The sequence below is a fragment of the Opisthocomus hoazin genome, chromosome 15, assembly GCF_030867145.1.
Source record: "Opisthocomus hoazin isolate bOpiHoa1 chromosome 15, bOpiHoa1.hap1, whole genome shotgun sequence".
NCBI classification, from domain to species: Eukaryota; Metazoa; Chordata; class Aves; order Opisthocomiformes; family Opisthocomidae; genus Opisthocomus; species Opisthocomus hoazin.
In genome coordinates this window covers 21,111,893-21,130,034 of record NC_134428.1, presented here as the reverse complement: position 1 = coordinate 21,130,034, position 18,142 = coordinate 21,111,893, and the positions used below count along the sequence as shown (strand labels likewise).

Below are 18,142 nucleotides of genomic sequence, written 5' to 3'. Positions count from 1 at the left end.
TTACCAAGAAGAGAGTATTAGTCTGTCCATTCGAAGGAGAAGGGCTTACGTAGTGGTATCTGTTGTGCTGCCTTCCATGTGGGCTGCTGCCTGCCATGCCAACCCCAGGACGGCTCACGCTGCTGCTGGGAACTGAGGTATTCCCTCTTGCATTCCCAGGAGCACCATTTCTTCCTCTGTCTCCCTCCAGGAGGTGGAGGATATATTATACTTTATTGCCTGTAAGAGACCGTGCAGGCTGCAGTTCCCTGAATAAATCTTCAGTGCCACCTTGTGTACAGAAGCTGCAGGATGTTTGGGATGTCCTATGATGTCCATGCTGTCTCCCCAAGCAACAAAGTGCTTCCTGTAGAACACTTTACTGGCTTTGTCAAGCGTCGCTAAAATAGATTTCAAACCTTGGTGCTTCACCCCATAATTAGGGAGATAAAATAGCAATGTGTATTATATAGGAGGGACAAGAGAATACTATGGGAAAGGGGGAAAGATCTAGCTGGCAAACAAACTGCTCTGCGCTGCGTTAAAATTGATTTTAAATTCCTGGCATTTTGAGAGAATAAAGCCTGTGGACACAACTGTTGTAACTTAATCTCTGCAAAGACTTCAAGGATTCTGCTAGAAGCTGAAGCAGACCCTTTTTAACCAGAATGGGAGTTCAGAGAAGTCTGCAGAGATTTATCCTTAAAAGCCCTTTGGACATGGCTACAAGAAATGGAAGGAGACAGACTGCAGTTTTGAAGGGTGTTTTCTGTGGGGTGCACGGCAGTACGTCCCCACTTCCCCTCTCTCTTCTTTAAGCGCTGTGCATTTCAGGATGTGCGTCTGTCCTTTGGTGGTGTGACGGGGCAGTCGCAGAACTGTGCTGTCTGCTGAGCCCTGAGAGAAGACCGCAGGGAGGTTGTAAGGGATCACGCAGTGTAAAAGTCCAGATGGTGTCTGTGGGAGGTCTGAGTCACTGCAGTGTAGGCTGTGTTTGACACTGCCACCCTGAGGCATCCCAAATGGGTATAAATGTGGAGGTGTGGAAGGTGGTTGGGGAGGTTCCTAGGATTACCATGGTTTCCTGCAAACCCCGCATGTGGGGTAATTGTAGGGTTCTAGGAGGAACTTTTTCTCCTTCTTGCAGAAGCTCAGATGATGATGGGGAAGAAGAATCAGCTGCTCAAGGGAGTAGACAAACACACGATAATCTTTACAGAGTGCACATGCCCAGCCTCTATAGCTGTGGGAGTAGTTATGGCAGTGAGACCAGCATTCCAGCAGCAGCACACACAGTCAGCAATGCTCCCGTCACGGAGTACATGTGAGTATCCCGACAAGAAGGCTGTATTGCGGCTGGTCCAGGTCGCTTCACTCCGATTCCTGTTGTCACGAAGTGCTGCGAGGCTGGCACTTTCAACCTAGCAGTAGAAGGTGATGAATGATTTTGTCCAAAGTGTCAAAAGGCATGTTTTCTGGTTGGCATGCACTGGAAGAAGGGAATATCTTAGAAGTCCTGCGGTGGGAAGAGTTGTATTAGACAGCATGCTCCAAAATGTCAACAGCTTTGCCTGCACGATTTAGAAACCTGTCTAGAGAAAAGAAGTAGGAAAGTATTGTCTAGACTCCTTCCTGCACAATGATTCTGATCACCAGAAGAGTTAATTCTTCAGACAGAGCGGTCTTGCTAGAAGATTTTAAGACAAAACCTGCAGGTTCTGTCCTTCCACAGTATCTGCAGTCAGCTCTGACATCTGTTGCAGTCTGGAGCTACCTAGTCCAGGTGGGATTTTCAGAGCTTTCTCCAGAAGTGCCTGACCCTGATCACACTTGGGCTACCTTCAGGGCCCATCTTTTTTAGGCTGGTACATCACTTTTTTCTTCCCCTTAGACTTTGTCCTTATTTTATCTCTGTTTCTGCAGCTTGGCAGTTCCGATGCTGCAGGGAGGCAGATTTTTGCACAGACCTATTTTTAAATTGCTTGACGTGATTCAGTGTGGGCCCTTCTGAGTAAGAGTGTAAAGATAGCGCTTAATCTGAGGAAAATAATGCTAGGTTTGTGCCCGTGTCTGAAAAAGGGGGTCCACCTGGCCTGTAAGAAAAGCTTTGACAGAGACTGACCTGATACGGTAGCCCTGGGGGTGCGTATGCTCTGTCCTGTGTCACCATCAAAGACCTTCCCCAGAGAAGCGTGGCACATACCCCCTGTTACCATGTGTGTCTTCCTTTCCTAGGAGCCAGAATGCAAATTTCCAGAACCCCCGTTGCGAGAATACCCCGCTCATTGGCCGGGAGTCCCCACCTCCCTCAGTAAGTCTCTCTTTACTGCTCCTCTCTGCTTCAGCAACTTTGGGGAATACACGTTTTCCACTCCTGTATACTCTCAAGGGAGCTGATTGTGCAGCCAAACACAGGATCTGGCCCATAAATGGCAGCAATTTGAAAATACAAGCCATGTCTTGCCTGCCATGGAGAATAAAACCCTGCTATGCTGCTTTGGACATTGCACATGAAAAGAATAAAACTCAAACTATTAACACTGGTAATCCGATGGGCCCAGTCCTGCCACCACTGAAATGCATGAGCATCTTCGTGTGTAACTTCAGCAGGATGATTCACTTGCATGAAGTGTACTTGCTATCTATGGCATTGGTTCCTCAAGTTTCTTTTTAAACTTGTTGAAGCAGTAAATTCAGAGTTATCGCTGAACCTCTCTCCTTAATCTGCCCTGAAGAGATGGTAGGATGAAACTTGTATTTTTTTGTTGGGATTTTTTTTAAATCTTTCTTTCACAATTGTTTTTCTTTCTTTAGAATCTCTTTTTGTATTTAATTTCCTATGGAGGCAAAAAAAAAAACTTTCATGGAAGGTTTTGGTATTTGGAGTGGCCTGATAGCCGTTTTCTGTATGTTGGATAAAACATGGGCTTGCCTTCATGTCTGTGTAAGAACTAGAGGAATCTTGCCCTCCTTCCCTGGATCCCGTAAGCCTTTCTTACACCAGAACTTGGAAAACATGCCATCACAGTGCTCACTAACTTGGTGGTGTGGTTACAGAGGATGAGTAGTAGCATGCTTAATAATCAACCGGTCTTCAGGTATAGGTAAAGAAAATACTCTGTGGTGCATGTTTCAAATTCCTGGGGGTTCAAATTCACACATCGAGGGGAGGAAGAGGAGGTTGGAGCATGGAGGAGTAGGAATTGTGGTGGAATGGGGACATCACATTCATGTTTACACTTCGAAATGACCAGTCCATCTTGCTGTAGAAAGAGTGGAAAGTTGATCCTTGTTTCTATACTTGGCCAGACCTCTTTCAACCTTCACAAGGAGATTTTGCTGATCCCTGGTGGTACTCTGATTGCAAGCTCTGGTAGCATTATCTGCTCTCGGCAATGAGACGGTCCTCGGCAGAAGAACTGCTGTGCTGCACACAATACAGTGTGGCAAAGGCTTTACTACTGGCATTCCCTCGTGTAGGAAGGGCACTGTCCCTCTGGTACTGCCAAGGTGTATCTTCATTCAATGTCTGTAGACCAAGGTCCTGCTTCCCCTTCCCCTGCAGCTCTTCTGCTTCAGAGAAAGCACACCCGTTTCCGCAGGGGCTTTAGTTATGCAAGAAGTTCCCTGGTTCTTTGGTAACTGTTTACAGTAATGCTCTGAGGGGGGATCTGAGTCCTGGTGCCTTAGGCTGGTTTCTGAGAGGAGGTAAAGATGAGATTTTTTTTTTATTATTTTTTTTTTCCTCCAGAGTAACTTGACTTGGCAGCCATCAATATGGGCTGTAGGGAAGCGCAGGAGCTGAGAGAGGAGGGGAGTGCAGCACTGCACCTGTAGACAAGGGGAGCTTCTTCCTAGGCGAGGCAAGGGACAGGCTATGGGATAAATATGTTTTCTGGAGGGACATAGCAGACAAACAGTGGAGAGAATAAAAATACTGTCTGCTCTCATATTGGCAGGCGGCAGGGCAAGGGGCTTTTCTGGGGTTTTTGTGTTCACAGCTCTCCATAGCAGGTGGCTGACACCGTACTGAGGCAGAAGAGATTTTAACTCTTTGTAGCAAATCGTCTGTAGGAGCAGAGAGATGAACAGGGAATACCAATGCACATGTCCCTGCCTCTTTCTGGGAGGGAGGAGAAGGGATAACCATCCAAATAAGTGATGTCCAGGGGGTGGGCAGAGCTGATATATTCCATTTAGCTTTCTGTGAACAGATGGTGAAAACTAAGATGTGATGATCCTGCTGCATTGTTTGTCCGTTACTTTTCCTGGCTTTTTGTTTGTTTGGTTTTTTGCCTTCTCTCATTCCTTCTGTTTTCTCCTTCTTGCCACAGGGCTATTCCCTTAGGGTTGTAGAGTCCACCTTGTCGCTGACACACACCACAGCGTTTCACTTGCTTGCACTGTGTTTTTCATGCACGTTGAGGCTGCACTCTCTTTTTCTCTTTCTTGCGTCATCACAGTTGTATTTGGCTGCCATGGACAGTAGCAGCCATATGAGCTGGCAGCTTAAGCCCTCGGACAGTGCACGGACATACTGGTAACAGCGCCCGCAAATGGAACAGGTACTGGAAAAAAGGTCCTTCTTGCTCAACCCCTTCTCCACTCCCAACCACTCCTTTCATCCCTGCACTGTTTATCCCAGGCCAGTGCCTTTTATTTCTTCACATTCCTTCCCTCTGCACCTCCCACCCCATTCCCTCCTGCAAGGGTTGAAATTAAAATCCGTTTTGCTCTGGTGCAGACTCAAGGAGCAGTATCAACCTCGAAAAGGCTTGTGGTGCACGTTGTGAGAGTTATAGGCGCTCGTGCCTCACAAAAGCTAACTCGCAGCAGCTTCAACTCCGAGTCCACACTATAGAACAGCTTGAACACGTAGTACTGAGTGCTGCTCGAATGTAGAACTAACCTTGCCCTCCAAATGAAGAATACAAGTTGTCCCATCACGAGAAGCTGTTTTCTAGAAGTAAGGAGAACCAATCTAGTAGCTTTTCAGTGGGGACTGGTTGTCTTAATTCAGCTTTTGGCTTCCCTCAAGCCCTACTGCTGTTCTGTTTGTCTTGACTGGTCATTAATGGCATGTGCCCGACACCACTGATACTTACCTGCCACAAGCTTTAAGCTCCTCAGTAGGATTTTTAATTTGTTGAAAAATCCCAGCTGGTAACGGTGGCCTGTCCTGAAGCGTTACTTCATTGCCTGTTAGATCTGTGCAGCTTCTCCTTTTATCCTTGCATTTAAAGTCAGAAAGCAGTATGTTTAAAAAAAAAAAGTCCCTGAGGGTGCAGGCATAAGCACTACTATCTATTTCATTCTGTTTCAAACCCTTTTACTATTTCGTTTGTTCTGTGTGTGTCCGAATCATCCCATCTATGTCCCACAGGCTCTGTGAACAGGGCCCACCTCATACCATTTCATTGTCTGAATTCCTAATGGGCTGTAGTTGCTGATGTTCTCCAGGGTAGCCCGTGTTTCTTTCCTCGCGGTGGTCCATGAACAAGCCACCTGCCTCCAGAAAGAGTAGGTGGTCTGCATTAGGCCTTGTAGTTTTTTAGCTTGGTTGAATGCAGGGTGTGATTAGACCTACCAGGCAACTCACCTGCTCCTCCAAGGGAACTAGAGTCACATGGTAACTGGAAGGTGTTGGTTCCACTTGGAACCGAGGTGGCTCATGCAATCCATAACCTGTATCTTCCATTCTCTTCCCAGAAACACATGTCCATAAAGCTGCTGTTCTAGCTTTTCTGCTGTTGTTGCTGGGACTCTGGTCAGCCTTACCTTGGATTCCTTTCTGCCATGTTGCTGCTTGGTCTGCATTCTTGCTGCCTCTTGCCATTTGTCTGCCTGCCTTGTGACATGCTGGGAAGGGTGCTGTCTGAACCGGGTGTCTCAAGGCCCTCTGCCATGGTGCATGAATGCAAACTTGTCTTGAAGCATGGTGCTAGCACCTATGAAAGGGTCACAGCTTTCTACAGTCTGAAGTCTTGCAAAGACTGCTCTTGGGCATCAGCTTATGGTGGTTTTTCTACTTTTTGATTCCTACAGGTGGTGGTGTAGCAATGTTAGATGGGTCTGCTCCATGAAATAAAATGTTGCTGGGAGGGAGGGGAATTCTAGTGTTTTCATTCTGGACTTGAAATCTCCTCTGGACTGAAAAGTGACCTGATCTGTCTGCACTGTCTTGCTGCTTACCTAAGGTCACACCCAGAGTTTAATGTGGCTGTCTGCAGGGCTAAGAACAGGGTATTGCATTCTTTCCAGAACTTTAAGAACATATAAACCGAACAGAAGCTCTGTTCTTTTGACTTGAGAAAATGAAGTCCCTTTGAATTTGGAACCTACTGACTGGAATTGGCTGTTTCCCTGCATCTCGTACCTCCCATACACATAATGATACCAAACCCTGTGTGTTTACTGTGCTCTAGCTATTTGGGAGGTGGATCAACCTTTAAGAACTTGAATGCAGAAGCTTTGGTCTTCATTGGATTACCCAAATAGCTCTGGCAGGGTAGCTGAAGAGAGATACATGTAGGGTTTTTAACCACAACTAGCAAATGGTTTATATTCGGAGGCATGGTTTCATATGGTAAGTGATCTTCCAGTGTAGCTCAGTAAGCTGTGAAGTACTCATGGTCTGCACAGTTCACAGGAGTTGTTAGAACTTACGATCTCTAAAATTAACTGATTTTTCCCATTAATTCTTTTTTTTTTTTTTTTTTTTTGCAACCAATGATTCCTTTGTAACAGGCTGTAGGGTGTTAAGCACCTAACTAGTATATGCTGGCAAACCATACCTATGAAAGTTCATATCCTCAACAAGGCTGAATGTGAAGGAGAGACTTTTTTTTTTCCTTTGGAGAAACACAAAAATAAACTTGTGTGCAATCAACTGTGTGTGTCCTCGCTGACTGGGGAGTGACTGAGCAGTGTGCTGCGTCGAGTAGCACAAGCCAGCAGGAGAAACAATAACAAGAAGTCTTTTAGGTGCTCTTTTTAGGGTTGCTGGCAGTGTGGTGAAGTTATGGGTTGAAACTTGACTGCCGTGCTGTTTTAGAAAGGGTAAATGAGGGTGTATAGGCACGTGGGTACTTCCAGCGAGAGTGCTAGAAGAATGGCTGCATTGTGCATGTTCTTTAACCTCCTATGAAAGCTCCTCTTTAAGGGAAACTAAATGCAACTGTATACCTTATAGCTGTGTCAGGCACTGTATCCAGGTTATCCCAAAGTAGAGGTCAAGGCCTCCTTAGCTCTGCATTGTGCTTAGGCTTTAAGTTTTTAGAATTACTTTTTAAAGGAGCTAAAGGCTTAGTTATTTTAACTGCGGATAATATAGTTTGGTTTCATATCCATGTGACTGGCAAGTTTCTGTTGATACATCTTCATCTGCTGGTCCAGATGTTGGGATCTGTGTATTCCACAGCATCTTTCCTCTGCTTCCCAGCAGAGGATGCGCTGAAGGACTTGGCTGAGGGACTGCTGTCAGCAGCATGTGGAGCAAAGCATTCGAACGTGGAGTCTAATGCAGTGACTGAAGATCCAGTGCATGCTGATGGAGCTGTGCTGGTAATGAGGTGCACAGGGAGGTGTTAGCTCTCCACTTCCAGGTTTCAATCATACTTAGCATGCTCATTAAAAATACGCTTTAACAGAAGGAGTAACTGGTTCAAACTGTAATGGGAAGAGGTACAAAGGCACAAAAATCCTGAGTTAAGGAGAGAATATCAGCCCTAACTCTGAGTCTTGATTTGTTCCTTTTGTTGGATTGCAGGTAGGTTTGACTGTGAAATCCCCTCTGCTTGACTGTCCAAAACTCACGTTCCTGATTACTTTGTTTTAGTGACACTTAAACAACTGTGGGGTGTTTTCATGGTGGAGGAAGAAGTGAATTCTTTTAGACCTCTCCCTCCGTGGTGGGTGTACTTTGTACATCCTTGAAATGCAGTTCATCAAGTGGCCCTTCTTGATTTTAATGCTCTAAAGAAAGTTGGTGTTGCATGTTGTGTGCTTAACTTATATGACTTGTCCAGGAGGATGCACGATAACCTTCCATGATCTGAGATTTTTTTGAATACTTCTTGCAAAACCTCATCACCTGGAAGTTCTCTGTTCATACTCATTTCCTATCACATATATAGAATATAGATGAAAGATGAGCAATTAAATGCATTTTTGCTTCAAACACCTTCTTGTCATGATGCTCAGCTGGTAATTTCAGTATTGCGCTCCCTGAAATGTGCCCTACTTACTCTGAGAAAGTTCTTTGACTTCTAAGCCCCTCTGAGCCCATTGGGTTAGTCTCCTGTGTTTTAATAATGCCCTAAACTTTATTTCTGAAACAGTAATCCCATTTAATAAACTGTATAGAATATAGTACATAAACTGGCTCAGCTTGGTATTTTCTATCTCTTTCCTCCTCACTCGCAAAAAATAGACCTTAAAAAGAGGAGGAACAGATGTACCCTTTGTCTTCTAAATATAGATGCCATTTCTGGGCCAGAGTTTTATATTAAGATCCATGTTCTGCAGAAAGTTTTCCAATTATGGAAGATACTAAAAGATGTGTGCAAGTAAGCCACAGGTGTCTTCATCTTGTGCCAATGGGGTCAGCGCTGCTAAAGGAGCAGTTTCTCTCTTCTGTTGTGCGGAGGTTCAACCTGGGGCAGTCTTTCAGGGAAAACTAATAAAATACTGTTAATTCTCTGAAAATGTCTTTGGAGGGCTGAGCTTTTGAGAGCCTGAAGATAGCTTATAATGTTCTTTCCCGGTGGGCAAGATAAATCATACCTCCTGGTGTGGAACTGCCTTTCAGTTGTCTCTTTGCCAGCTTAAATGGCCATTTTACGTGGTTCATTTTGAAGGTGATAAAAAGTCAGTATGCTGAAGAGCACTCTTGGGAAGTTAGATGTGGGTATTAGAGAATTATTCAAGCTCCAGCTGGTATAAAAAGAAGAAAAAAAATGTCTGTTCTTATTGCTTGGTTGTTAGTATCATGGTAGCAGAATCCCAGAGGCAGTAATGTGGTCATGAGGAAGGCATTGAACACACTAGCATAAAGAGGCAAAGTCTTTTCTTCTTATTGCTGGGTATTATTTAAATGCTTTTCAAATCGTTATTCAAATAGCATATAAATGACATATGTTACCTCAGTAGCTTCTGGGAGCTGTTTTGGATTACATTGTTTAGAATAAAAGTGAAAATAAGGGGGGAAACAAACACAAAACAAAAAAACAAACCAAAACCACCTTTCATCTTTCTTACTTTCTCTTCTCACCCCCACCCTGGAGTTTTGTCTACTGCTGCGTGGTGCACAGGTTGGATCCCAAGCTACAGTGACCCATCTGATAACGATTACCTAATATCTTGTTTGATGGCAGCCTGTTGCCAGCCTGACAGGGTCTGTTCTTTCTTGGCATAAATTGTTCAGAGATTCATTCTTCCACACGTTTCTTTCAAACTGCCCATCTGTGCATGCAGTCTTCTGATGCCCTCATTGCTGTAAAATGCCATGGAAAAATGCAGTGCACACCCATTTTCTTTTCAACCTCCTTTTCTGGCATGGTTGAAAGCAATAACATGATTAAGAGAGGGTGATGGTATAAGATGCGTTTTTACATCTGCATCACTTCCTTTTCCCTCTCTTCTCCCAAACAAAGTGTGGCAGACTTTGACTCTGACTGTTGGGTTTCCTTCGCTGTGGAGAGCTTGGATAAATCAGTCGCCCATCTGCACTGACCTGGCCAGCATCCTTGCGGCAGGCTGACAGTGTGTTACTCGGACTGGACTACGCAATGACTTGTGAAACTTTTGTTGCTGGACCGAGCCAGCGGCAGCTTGAGACGCTTGCTGTAAATACAGGCCACTTTGTGCTGGGAGGTGGTTGTAATCTGTGGTTCTGTGTTTACATTAGTCATTCTGACTTACTTTTCTGTTCTGTTTGTTTTGTTTTCTGTCTTGTCTTCTTCCAGTACACCTCCAGCATGAGAGCCAAATACCTCGCCACCAACCAACCTCGTCCAGATGCTGGCAGTGTGCATTAAAATTAAAAAGCAAAAGCAAAAAAAAAGACAAAACCCACACGTGCAGTCAGACTAAACAATGTGCCAACTGCTGTGCCCCTATGCTGTCCTTGTAGAACAATCCTGCTGTTCTGCCCCAAATCCAGTGCAGCTGCTCCTGTTTCTCCAGTCCAGACCACCCCTCCAACCTGGCACCTGCCCACTGGAGCGGAAGTCCCTTTTGAATTTAAGCCTTCACCTTGTTGTACCTGATGTGCAAGAGAGAGCAAGCACGTGCAGGCAAGCAATGGAGAGCACCCAGGCAAGAAACCGGGCCCGCCTGCGTGGGGCCAACTTTATCAGAGTAGCCTGTCTGAGAAAGTTGGTGAATATCTTCTGCCCCCTTTTTTCCCCTTCTGTTCCCTAGAGGGACTTGGTGAAAAGACAGTGGTAGAGCTTCTTCACTTCTGCAGTGGGATCAGCAGCCTGTCAAATGCTGAAGAAGCGGAGGCTTGGTGCCTATGACCAGCGTACAACGAGGGAACGCTGAGTCAATGCACGGTGCAGCATTTTGGTGGGAGCCCTCTGGTCCGGTGCCCTGTGTGAGGGAGGAGGGAAGCTCCTGCCTCATGGTGTCACTGCATATCCACTGTAATTTGGGAGCCTGAGGCTCTTCTAGAGCAAACCCTGGTTAACTCTTTTTAAAAAAAAAACACAAAAAAACAAAAAAACAAAAAACATTAAGAAAATGCCTTTTTCTTTCCTGCTATGTATCTAGCATGTGAATTCTTGAGGAGGAGCAGGGGGGGTTCCCAGCACCAGTCAGTTGCTCTGAACCTGACCTCTCTGCTCCATCAGGGAAGCCCGGGTACTTGCAGATGGCATTCTGGGTGCTGCCTTTACAAGGCCGACACACAGCTCAAACAGGAGCCAGTTACCCACTTGGTGCCAAATTTTTCCAGCAAAAGACTTGTAAGACTTTATAGGGGGTATTTTGCACTAAAGAGTTTCAGCTCTCTGACGCTAGATCTTAATGGGACAGTCAGCTTGCAAAACCAAGAGAGACTGGAAGCACCAGTGGATTTATAGCAAACGGAAGCTCTCCCTGCAGGAGTGACCTGTGAACTCTGCTGGACCTTTTTTCTCTTCTGTTTTCTTTTGTTAAAATCCTAATTTACAGCACAGGGTTGCTGAACTGGCGTTGAAGGAGGTTTTTTGGAGCCTCAGTCCTAACAAACTCACAAGACTGTCGGTATATCTTCTGCGTTCTGGAATCAGAAACCCAAGTGACGTCTGGAGAATATTGTGACTGTCAGAACCGGTTTTTATTTTATTGTGTTTTATTTCATTTTGTTTTCCAAGGCATGTTGCTAACCACTATCTGACCGTATTAAGGCACATGTAAGGCATTTTTCTAGGCAAGAGGCAGAACAAGGCTTGCAAAGGGGCAGCTGGGTGCCTGCAGAAGGCAACATCCTCCATTGGTGCTGTACTTTCCACTGAAGAGCAGTGCTCTGAAGGGCACTGACAGCTTCCTCCTGGAAGAGGAGACTGCCTCTTGGGAGGGACTGTCGAGTACTGCCCTTTCAGTAGGGTAACTGTGATGTTGCTTTTTGTCTTTTTACCTCTGAGTGGGGGCATCTTAGTGTAGCTGCTGAGCATTACGTTAAAAAACTGGCAGAGTAAATAAAGTGGGAAACTTCTCTCAAACTGGAGTTGAGCCATTGGCAGAGGCAGTTAGTCTTCACCTCGGTGATGTTCACCTCACTTTTGCTGTATGGGGTACAGAATCTACCAGTCTGCCTTTACTCAAGTCAGTTGCCTTCTTGCAGTGAGGTAGGAGTTGCTTCTAGCAGGTAGCTGACTAGGATGGTGGTACCTGCTGTGAAATGGTACCAGCTCTGTGGAATGGCAACCTTTGAGACCCCTCTTCAGATAGAAACCACTAATAGACTGCAAAAGCTGTGGGCCAGCTATTACTGTTCAAAGGAGTAAGGGGGACAAGGAGGGGGCACCACCACACAGGAAGAGGATGCTTTGGAGATAACTTCACACTTCACCATAAATCTCTGGAAGCAGGATTTTCTTGCCTCAGGACTGAGATACCCTTTCAGACACATTTGGGCTTCACACTGAAACATACCTCTGCGTTATCAAATAACAAGGGCAGGGAAATGTGGTCACAGGTGGTATGGAGGGACACTGTGGCTCATGAGCACCAGGTTTTCCACCCTGTCTTGAAAGCCTACCAGGAGACCTGGGTGTGCAAGCGTGTGGCAGGGTTAGCTTGCAGGGCCCAAAGCACGTGACTGCTGTCTGAGGGGAACTGAGCCTTCCCCTTGCTTTGAAGAAAGAAGCAAGAGCCATGTAATCCTTACTGAGACTGAGCTGTTCTGCCATCGTCTTTCCTTCCAAGAATAGGGTCAGATTGCTACTTACAGTATCAATTTTAGGGGAGCTGCCCTAAAATCTGTGGCCTGGTCCTACTAGTTGAAGGCAAGTGTTTTGAAGGCTGGAGGGTGTGGGGAACCCTGTGGAAACAAAGTGCATCTCTATATTGACTTTTCTGTACACAAAATGCATCCTGAACATGCGTGTGACTGCACTTTGGGTTGGATCTGAATTGTCACGGTGGTCTTGTCTGTGCCAGCAGGGATAACGGGGGAGCGAGCCTATGTCTTTTTGTTTGCAGCATCTAATGGAGCAGCCACCTTGACCACCTTCTTTCCAAGGTTTGGCATAGCCACTCATAACACCCAGAACAACGTCTGACACTGGGGCTTGCAGCAAGGCACAGATGTGGAGGTATGTGCTCTGTGGCTTCAGAATACAACTGGAAAGTACGTTACGGAGATAACCTCTCTGCAGGCCAGCAGAACATGACTGCGGTGTGAGCTGTGTACCTTTGTCCAGCCAGCACTTCCTTTACTTGACATGGATATTGCACTTTTGTAAAGCATCCTGGAACTCTGCTGCCCCGCTGCATGCTGTGCAGAGCGCTGGATAGGAAACACAGACAAATGGGTTTCTTTTGGTTTGTTATTATTACTACTTTTTTTTTCTTTTTTTTTCTTTTTTTTTTTTTTTTTTGTTGTTTTTGGAACCTTGAGCAACAGTGTGGCATTTCTGCAGGCTGATCTGAACAGATCTGCTGAAGAACAGATGGCCTTTGCCTATTCTTACGGCTGCAGTGTAATCAGCCTCATCCATATGGTCACATTTTGTCTGAGGAGTGGACTTTCCAAAGCCAAGATCTCCCAGACTCTGTGCCTCCCTCTCGGGTGAACAGCAGGTGCTATCTGGCGAAGACTCATCTGTTCTAGATGGCATTCATGGTTGAGGGAGTCCAAACTCTTCAAGCTGTAGGAGGTAAAGTTGTAGAGACTTCTCTCTTCCATTGTGTCTCTGTTTTTAATGTGACAGAATGCCAAGGCCATATCACTTGGTGTGTCCCAGCTGACCTTATCGGAACATTACTCATGTTACTGGTTGCTAGCAAAAGGGTCCAGAATTCAGGGGAAATGAGGTTGGCCTCTGGACACCTTGTGGACTGCGAAATGGAAGACAGCTTGTCCAGCTGAAGGTGACTGCATTGGTGAAGACGCTTCATGTTACTTTTTCAGAAGCACAAATGTGGTCATTGGCTTGTCTGGTTGGCTTGATTTATTTCCACTGCATCATCATGTGTGAATGATACTTTCTTTTGGAACTGAGAACTCTTCCAAGCACACAAACATCTCCACAATGTGAAATGTAAATAGCATGTTGGACTCTTGTGTCCAGTGTTCAAGACTGCATTGTAACTGTAAAGGAAATCAAATCAAGACTTGGCTGTGAATTTCTTGTGCTGTCTTGAGAATATAACTGTAGTGTTTGTATCCTGTATGTATTATTAAACTGAGTTCATTTTATGTGCTGATAAAAGGGTTCAAGCTAAGATTTTCAGCGTGCATCCATGCATCTAAGTGTGAAGGATGGAGTGCTCCCTTCCCCTCCTGTCCTTTTTAAGTTTCCTCCATTTGATAGGTGTTAATTTTCCGTGTACAGTCATCTCAGCCAAGATGCAAGGATGTTCACTGGAGTGCTTTGAGGGGAACACAGCGCATGGGGTTTGAAGTGATCCTGAGTTTGGATTTTCACAGCAGTTCCCTGAAAATACTGAGTATTCACATGAAAAGTTTGGCCTTCCTGAGAGTAAACTATTTCTCAGGGACCTGCTTAACCATCGCTCATGAGAGCTCTGGGTGCTGCAGGGTGACAGCAGACAGGAGTGGGTGGATACCCATAAAAGCCAGGTACAGGTACCTGTGTGGATGAACCCATGCTTCACTTGTGGTCCCACCTTCTCTTCTTCTGGCAGGAACTGAAATACTGTGCTGAGCCCTTCGAAGAAGAGAGAAGCATCTTGGCTTGTTGATTCTGGCCACCCCGCCTGATTCAGGAGTAGATGAGGTGGGTGGGTTTTCCTTTAGCTGGGGAGGGGAAGGGTCTTTGAAGTACTTCCTGCCTAGGGACCAAGGAGAAGCCAGGGTCTTCCCCACCTCAAGGAGTCTGCTAGCCTACCTAAGTGAACATCTCTGCCTGGGAGGCGGAAAGCGCCCCAGGCAGACACCAAGGAGTAGATCTGATGCCTTGAGAGAAGACACCTAACAAGACTTAATCTGTACCTTTGAACCAGGTGGCTTCTTTCATCACAGCCTACTCCCCTTTTCTAGAAATTCTTTGTGTGCGTGCTATGGATGGCTTCCCTAGTCATTCGGGGAGGCTGTGGTGGTGATGCGTGTTGCCCAGCTGCGGGTGAGACGGGACGGGTTACTGGTGGCCTGGAGCTCCCGGGTGCTCACCCAGGCCCTGTGGCTGCCTGCGTGAACAAAGTGGAACTTAAATTGCTGTACAACCAGAAAGTTCAGAATATTACTTTCCTAAAGAGAAGAACTGTAGCATGAAGCTCTTAGGTGCTCTGCATATTTGATACCACATTGCTCCTCACTATGCAATTCCCAGCTCCTTCCTTCCTGTTCCTCCTCTAATCTCACACCAAGACTTCTCCAGTGGCCACCACCCAGGAGACCACTGGAGTCCCAGAAAAGCTTCATTTCTTTCATCGTCCTCTGCGCTGGGTCCAGGTGCCCAGCCGTCACGTCGCCTGCCTCAGGTCCCTTGTTAACGGGAGGCCCCATGAGTTTTATTCACGTCATTCAGAGGGAAGTTTATTTTCTTGGACACTGTGCACAGAAACCTAATGGTGATCATGTACCTGGCCTTTTTGTAACTTTTCTGTTTTTCTTCTTAACCATAATGGTTGTATATCATACCACTTTATATACATATATAATATATAAATATATATAATTTTTTTTAAAACTTTGGACCTGCTAGTTTCTTTCAAGTGTTCCTGCACTTACCCAAAATGTTTTTAAATTGTGAGGGTTAAAGAGGATTGAGCCCATTTTTGTATCTTTACTTTCAATTCTGTAGTTCTATTGATTGTAACGTAGCTATTTTTTACTGTAACTTTTTGGTTTGCAAATACTAAACAAAAAACCTAAATGTAATTTCTGTGGTTTCTATTCAGCTTGGGTTTCATGTTTTAAAAATAAACGATTTAAAACCACTGTTCCTATTTACTGAGTCTTCTTTTCTCCTTTTTTTTTTTTTTCTTTTTTCATAAACCAACCTGCATTTTTATTACTTTTCACCCATTGTGGTAGATCCATGAAGCAAGGAGGAGTAACAGAGCCGATGGGTGCCCTGTAGCGCAGCAGCACAGGGGTTCGTGTCGGCCCTGCTGTGCGGGATGCGGTGTGTGCACGGGGCGTAGCTGCCCTGCTCTCCTCCATTGCTTGTGGGTCTCGGCTTCATCTGGTTGCTGCTAGAAATCACAGACTTTGGGATTTCTACTCCCAACTCGAAGGCTGGACTGTTAAAATTGGACAGCATTGAAAGAACTTGTGAAGACAAGTGATCGATACGGACATTTTGTGGGGGGGCAGTTGCTCATATCCTGCTTTAGAAAGGAGAAGGCTTGTGCCCCTTGCGGGGGGCTGGGAGGGTGAGCTTTGGCAGGGGGGAGCCGGGCTGGGGGCACGGAGCTGGGCTGGTGGCCGTGTGTCGGGGACCTCGGGGGCTACAGGCCCTGCTGCAGAAGATGCCAGAGCAGCTGGGGGACGTCGACCTTGGCCCGTGGAGATGTTCACTCCACGCACAACACATAGCATGGGATACCCCCCCGAGACCCCTCTGCTGCTTTGCTTACGCTGGAGCCGCAGCGGACGCCAGCTGTTCGTTTTCACCAAGAAGTGAGGAAAAAGGGTGTTTGCGGGGGCACGCCAGCACCCCAGCCGCCGCGGAGGCAACCCTCGTCAGCAGCCAGCGCCGTGTACGTGCCTGCCTCTGGCAGCAGCACGCGGGGGGCCGGAGGAGCTGGGGCTGCAGCTCAGCGTGGGCTCCTCTGTATCAGCTCTGCCCCGGGCTACCGCGGGTTTCTTTTTAGTTCTTCTTTTGTACTGTTCTCTGATCACAGGCCCACTCTGCCACTTCTCCAGCAAGCAGAGAACCAAAACCTTTACTTTGTCATTCTCCTGATCTGTTTTCTGCCTGGTCCTGCCAGTCGGATCGGGGGAATGGTCTCGTGCCTCTGTCCTGCGCTGTTCTTGCCCCTGACCTCAGCCCATCGCGTACAGGCTGCTGGTCTTTGGGAAATTCGCCCCCACCAAATCGTGGTAAAGCCAACCAGCGTCTCCTGCTGCCAGATGCCCCCGTGCCTGAGCTTGACCCCTAGGACGAGGGACTTGGGGAGCAGAGCAGCTCCTCACGCTGTGCAGGCCTTCTTGGCGGAGAGGAAACAACCACAGGGTGGTAAGGGACGTGGAAAAGCCCCTGGGCAGGGTTTGGTGACAGCAGGTAGCTCCATCCATGCTCACTGCCCTTGATCTGACCAAGTGTTTAAGCAGAAAGCTCCCAAACTACCCAGTGATGCTGTAAGGACCAGCTGACTGTCCTGGATGTCACCGCGAAGTGGCAGAGCCAGTCTGAAGGCCACCGAGAGGGAGCCGCATCCTGCAGCCCAGCGACTGGAGCTGAGCTCCCGGGCTCCCTCCTGCTCAGTGCCGCTGTTCCTGCCCTGCTCCCCATGGGAGTGTGCACACGGGTACGGGCTGTTGCCTCGGAAGGATTTGACTCTGTGTTCATAGAATCACAGAATGGTAGGGTTGGAAGGGACCTCTGTGGGTCACCCAGTCCAACCCCCCCTGCCGAAGCAGTGTCACCTACAGCAGGCTGCACAGGACCTTGTCCAGGCGGGTCTGGAATATCTCCAGAGAAGGAGACTCCACAACCTCCCTGGGCAGCCTGTTCCAGTGCTCTGTCACCCTCAGAGGGAAGAAGTTCTTCCTCATGTTCAGCTGGAACTTCCTCTGCTTCAGTTTGTGCCCGTTGCCCCTTGTCCTGTTGCTGGGCACCACTGGAAAGAGCTTGGCACCATCCTCCTGACACCCACCCTGCAGATATTTGTAAGTATACATTAGGTCCCCTCTCAGCCTTCTCTTCTTCAGGCTGAACAAGCCCAGCTCCCTCAGCCTCTCCTCGTAGAAGAGATGTTCCAGTCCCCTCACACATGCTGTGTTTCTTGTAAAAGTGCTGTGTGTCTCGCTGTGACTGAAACCCACACCCTTGCGCTGGAGTCCTATAGTGCAGAACCACAGAGGGCTTTTTGTTGCCTTTCACCCTCGCGGCTGTGAATCTCAGGAGACACAACTTTTCCTCCCTTCACTAATAATTGATGAATTTGCCTCTCTTCTTCCCCCCAGCCCCCAAAGAAGGAACACACATTTTCATCCTCATCCCTGATCTGAGATGATTAAACCCGCTCTCTGGTGCAAAGGGCTCGGGGAGCAGTCAAGGGAATCCGATGGCGTGAAGGAAAACAAAGCCCCCTTCAGAATCAGCACGTAAATATTTTACCAGGTTTATGGACTCCCACCAGGGATGGGACCAAGCAAAGGCCACCTGCCCAGCGACCTTTCCCAGTGCTTTCCAGCCAGCCATCCCCAGGGCTTCACTCACCCTGCTGCACCGCTCCTGGTTCCAGTGGGAGCAGGGCAGGGCTCGCTCCTGAGCAATGCAGAGCTGGGAGAGAACAGAGGAGAGGAGGAAGTATGTGTTTGAAG

At 47.0% G+C, this 18,142-nt stretch overlaps 1 protein-coding gene across 2 annotated transcripts in view; it reads left to right on the top strand.

The window, feature by feature from the left end:
• Positions 1-15,581, top strand: part of TTYH3 (tweety family member 3) — a 78,719-nt gene extending 63,138 nt beyond the window's left edge. Inside the window, exons 12-14 of one of the 2 annotated variants that reach the window (XM_075436135.1) lie at positions 1,127-1,303; positions 2,215-2,290; positions 9,945-15,581. In XM_075436135.1, coding sequence (XP_075292250.1) covers positions 1,127-1,303; positions 2,215-2,290; positions 9,945-10,016 — 325 coding nt within the window. In that variant the 3' untranslated portion in view covers positions 10,017-15,581. The remainder of the gene's footprint in view (positions 1-1,126; positions 1,304-2,214; positions 2,291-9,944) is intronic. The other variant, XM_075436136.1, reaches the window with a different exon arrangement.
• The last annotated feature ends 2,561 nt before the right edge of the window (positions 15,582-18,142 follow it).